General features: G+C 54.6%; 1 protein-coding gene across 1 annotated transcript; it reads left to right on the top strand.

Moving 5' to 3' along the window:
* The first annotated feature begins 585 nt into the window (after window positions 1-585).
* Window positions 586-2765, top strand: TMEM271 (transmembrane protein 271). The gene has a single exon (XM_051777502.1). The coding sequence runs from the start codon at window positions 613-615 to the stop codon at window positions 1705-1707; it is 1095 nt and encodes a 364-aa protein (XP_051633462.1). The 5' UTR covers window positions 586-612; the 3' UTR covers window positions 1708-2765.
* The last annotated feature ends 1592 nt before the right edge of the window (window positions 2766-4357 follow it).

Genomic DNA, 4357 nt, shown 5'->3' with positions numbered 1-4357 from the left:
CGCAAGCGCTAAGAAATAAATAAATTAAATAAAGAGGGGGAGAGAAGACAGGAACAAGCGGCAGCCCTCGGCAACGGAAGCCGCGGGGGGTGTTCAAACCACCGCCGCCCCCTGCCCCAGCTGCGCGTCCCTCGCCGTGCCCACCGGTGGGGAGCCGGCCGGAGGGCGGCGTGCGGCCCCCCCGCACCACGCGGGTGGGAGGGCGGGCTGGCCAGCCCCGCCGCCCCCGAGCCTCGCCGGGGGTCGCGCTCTGCCCCCGCCACCCGCAGAGGGCCGGCGGGCCGCCCCCTCCGTCCCCCCGCCCGCCGCGGCTCCCATCCATAATTAATCGCCTCCCCGCAGCCGCCGCGATAAGAGAGGGCGGGCGGGGACGAGGAGGCGGCGGCGGCCGGGAGGCGGTGGGGGGAGCGTTGCGCGCTCGCCGCGCCCGGCTCACTGCGGCCGGCAGCTGCCTGCCGTGCGGAGCGGAGCGCAGCGCAGCCGCCCCGTCGGGGAGCGCCGCGCTCGCATGGCCGCGCCGCGCCGCGCCGCCGCCGCCGCGGGGCCGGGGGGGGGCCGCGGGAGGAGGATGAGGCGGGCGGCGGGGCGGCGGCGGCGGCGGCGGCGCGGAGGATGAAGTGGAGCGTGCGGGGAGCCTGCGCCGCGCTCTCCAGCTGCCTCCTGCTCGCCTGCGCCCTCAGCGCCGCCGCCGTGGGCCTCAAGTGCTTCTCGCTGGGCTCTGAGCTCAAGGGCGAGCCCTTCCGCCTGGGCACCGCCGCCGGCGCCTTCTACTCGGGGCTGCTGCTCGCCGCCGGCCTCTCGCTGCTCGCCGCTGCGCTGCTCTGCTGTCGCCCGCCCGACGAGGCGCCCCCGGCGCCGGCTCCGGCACCGGCACCGGCCCCGGCCTCAGCCTTGGCGTTGGCTCCTGCCGGGGACCCGGACCCGGCGAGCGGCAGCCCTTGCGGGGCGGAGGCGGCGGCCGCGCCGTCGGGGCCGGTGGAGAAGGCGTCGCCCGGCGGGCGGCAGAACTTCCTGCTTCTGGGGGTGCTGGTGTTCATGCTGGGCGTGCTGAGCGCCTTCGCCGGCGCCGTCATCGACGGCGACACCGTGTCGCTGGTGGAGAGGAAGTACTCGCACTATTGCCTGCTGCAGCCCGGCGGCGCGGCCCGCCCGCGGAGCGGCCCCGCGGCCCCCGACGGCTCCGCCGCGGCGCTCCGCTGCCAAAAGCTGCGGGACTACCAGCAAGGCTTGGTGCTCTCCACCGTCTTCAACGCGTTGGAGTGCCTCCTGGGCCTGCTCAACCTGCTCCTCGTCAAGAACTACAAGGCCGCGCAGCAGCGCGGACGGAGGCGGCGGCGGCGGCGAGCGGCTCCGGCGGCGGCGGCGGCGTCGGGCGGGCGTCGAAGGCGGCGACGGGGCGGTGGCGGCGGGCGGCGGGCGCCGCGCCACAGCCAGGGCTCCCTCTTTTCCGGCGGCGAGCCCGAGCTCAGCCCCGGGGATTGCCCCTTCCAGGCCGTCTCCTACATCAACGTGGGCGTCTTCCACGTCTTCGACGAGGCCGGCGTGGAGGTGCACTGCGGCGGGCATCCCTCCGTCGAGCTGCCTGGCTACTCGCCCATGGACCCCGAGCTCAACGCCTCCTACCCCTACTGCTACCCGGTGCCCAGCGAGCAGCCCCCTGCCTACGAGGAGATCTACCCCGGGGAGCCCTGCGCTCACGGCACCTAGCGCGGACCGCCGGCGGGACGTCCGGCTCCCCGCCCGGCCCCTGGATCTCCGTGACAGCCGGGAGCGGGACCTGCACCGGGACTGGGAGCGGGCCCGCCAGCACCTCGCAGCCGCGGGGCTCGGGGACGATTCTCGCATCACCGACGGGATGGCCCCTCTGCCGCGGCCGCAGCTTGCCACGGGCGGGGTGCCGCCGTGCCTCTGGCTCTGCGGAAGCTTCTCCTCCCTTCTTCCCTGCTTTCCCTTTCCTCCCTCTCCCTCCTCTTCCTTCACCCACACCGACCCTTCGTCCGCCGGCGGCTGAATTTACCGAAGGCTGCGCAAGAAACGCCTAAGGGTTGGTTCCTCCCGTCGCCTCTCCTCTGTAGCCAAGTTTAGTTCCCTTCAAGTGATTCATCAGTCTCCAGCTTTAGAAGTCCAGAGTTACCCATTTATGATAACCAGCCAGTGTAAGGAAAAGGTGTCATGAAGCTTCTTTACCTCTCAAAAGAGCTAAATTTCTAAACAACGCAGAGACATTTGTGTCACGTTTACTAGAGGTGTATTGGGGATCTTTAACGTTTACACTACTCCTTGGGAGAATTGAGTTCTGTTTAAGATTTAGTGAGTTAAAACATTCGTTGGTCTTGTAAGATGCACATTGAGAAAAACCTGCACTTTGAAAAAGAAACAGGAAAAAAAAAATCAACGTTTTTGTACACTGACGTGCCTGCTTTTGTTGATAACTTCTTACTGTAAAAGCTTTCAGAAGTCTATAGTGAAAATGTTTGGTAAATTCACTGCAGTTTAAAATTGATGATTAGTTCCTTTACTAAAATAACTGAGATGTTGCTAGGATATGGCAGTTAAAAAGGAAGTCCAAATGTCATACACATTCCTTTTTGTAAACAGGTTCTGTGTTTTTAATGCAAGGCAGGATTTCTTTTTGTTTTGCACAGGTGAAGGGTATAATTCTATTTTGTACAACTACATGGTTTACCTTGTAAAGAGTTCCATTTTATCTGTTACAGTTCATCAATCTGGTAAGCTTGAATAGTACAAGTTTTATTCGAAAAATATATATATTGTAAACAGCCTTAACTGGTCCAGTAGTCACAGTTTTAAAGGAGCGGTAAAAAAAAACCATCCTGGAAGACATCTTCCACATGTGTTTTCAAAACGGTATTTATACTCTTATTTTAAAGTAAGGATTTTTTTTGTTTGTTTTGTTTCGTTTATTTAAAGAAAGGCCACTATGATTTCTGAAAAGGGGGAGGGGAGAAGTAATGGGATTGTATTCTGTTAACTCTTCATGAACTTAGAAGTATTAAAAATGTTTTCTGCAAAGAGAAAAAGTGCTAAATCCTCCTTTTGGATTTTGCTGTGGAATGCCACTACCAGATAGTGTAAAAAAAAGTATGAATTAAAGAGAAGCAGGTATGGCATATTTTATCACATCATTTGAGAACAGGCAAAGGCTTGATTTCATGTCGCACAAAGAACCAAAAAGCAACTCTCCTGGTTGCATTTGGTTCAGCACCTCCTCCTCCGGTTACAGCATACTGAAATGAAGTATTACAAAATAACCTTTTTGTTAATCCTGTGTTTGGAGCCTGCTGCATAATGCCAGTGTATCAGCTACCCATAGGCAGAGTGGGGAAAGAGAGAGGAGAGTGAGTTAAGGGTATGCAAAGTTACAGTCTATTTCTGTGGTCGATGGAAAATTATTTTGAACTTTTTAGCTGCAGAGAGGCTGACGTAATTTGCAGCCTTAGAACTGGAGAGAGAAGATTTTAGCTTAAAATATTCAAATATCTCTGCACTGTTTTGTTTTCTAAAATGTTTTGACTTGCACACTTTGTATAATCTAAAATGCAGAATGCCTGAGAAGTCTCAAAGTTGCAAACTGATGTCTGTGAAGCTCACAATTAAAGCTCTGATCTAGAGAAGAGACTAAATAGCAGCAGTTGCCAATTTGCCAAGTAGTTCTAAATAGAAATTTAAAATAGAGCTCCTTTTGACCAGCAGATTTCCTGGTGTGGAATGCCAGTCCAAAACATATGCCCTAGCTAATTCCCATTTTAGTACTGAAGACTGGTTTTATGCTGCCTCTCTGCAGATGCACCTCCTTAACCCATTACGGGAAAGTGACTGGAAGTCCCATAATCTTTTCCTAAAATACTGATTTAGGCACAAGACCGATTCCAAAACGTATTGCTCATGCAGATGAGATTTTGCAAAACGAGTAACTAAAGCAAGGAGGCTAAATCCTTATGTAGGTCTCCAATTGGATGAGTTTATGAGACAGCATAGTACCCGATACTGAATTAAATGGGAACTTCTAGACTGCAGGGTGATTGTGAAAAGCAGACCAGCTAGGTGCCTAAATACAGATGCAGACACGTAATAATAGTTGTTGGTTTTTTAAAAATTGGCTATATACATCGTAGTTCATGGAAGTTGTATTCTAGTTTCACTTAAGGAATTGATTTTTGACATAAAAAGACAGCATTTTACTTAAGATAACTATTTTAGGAATTATGAACTAGACAATTCTGAAACTCCAGATGTTCCAAAGATCAGTGCTCAGGGAAATAAATGGAAAGTCGAGAAAGCTACCTATTATTCTCCATTGTTTAAATGTGAACAATTTTAGACTATGGATTTTTAA

The sequence above is a fragment of the Manacus candei genome, unplaced genomic scaffold (assembly GCF_025592945.1).
Source record: "Manacus candei isolate 608988 ecotype Guabito, Panama unplaced genomic scaffold, ASM2559294v1 h1tg000010l, whole genome shotgun sequence".
NCBI classification, from domain to species: domain Eukaryota; kingdom Metazoa; phylum Chordata; class Aves; order Passeriformes; family Pipridae; genus Manacus; species Manacus candei.
This window is presented reverse-complemented; position numbering and strand designations above follow the sequence as displayed.

Bases quoted from the DNA above. Each gene is read 5' to 3' on its own strand.
- TMEM271 (XM_051777502.1), top strand. From the start codon at position 613: ATGAAGTGGAGCGTGCGGGGAGCCTGCGCCGCGCTCTCCAGCTGCCTC.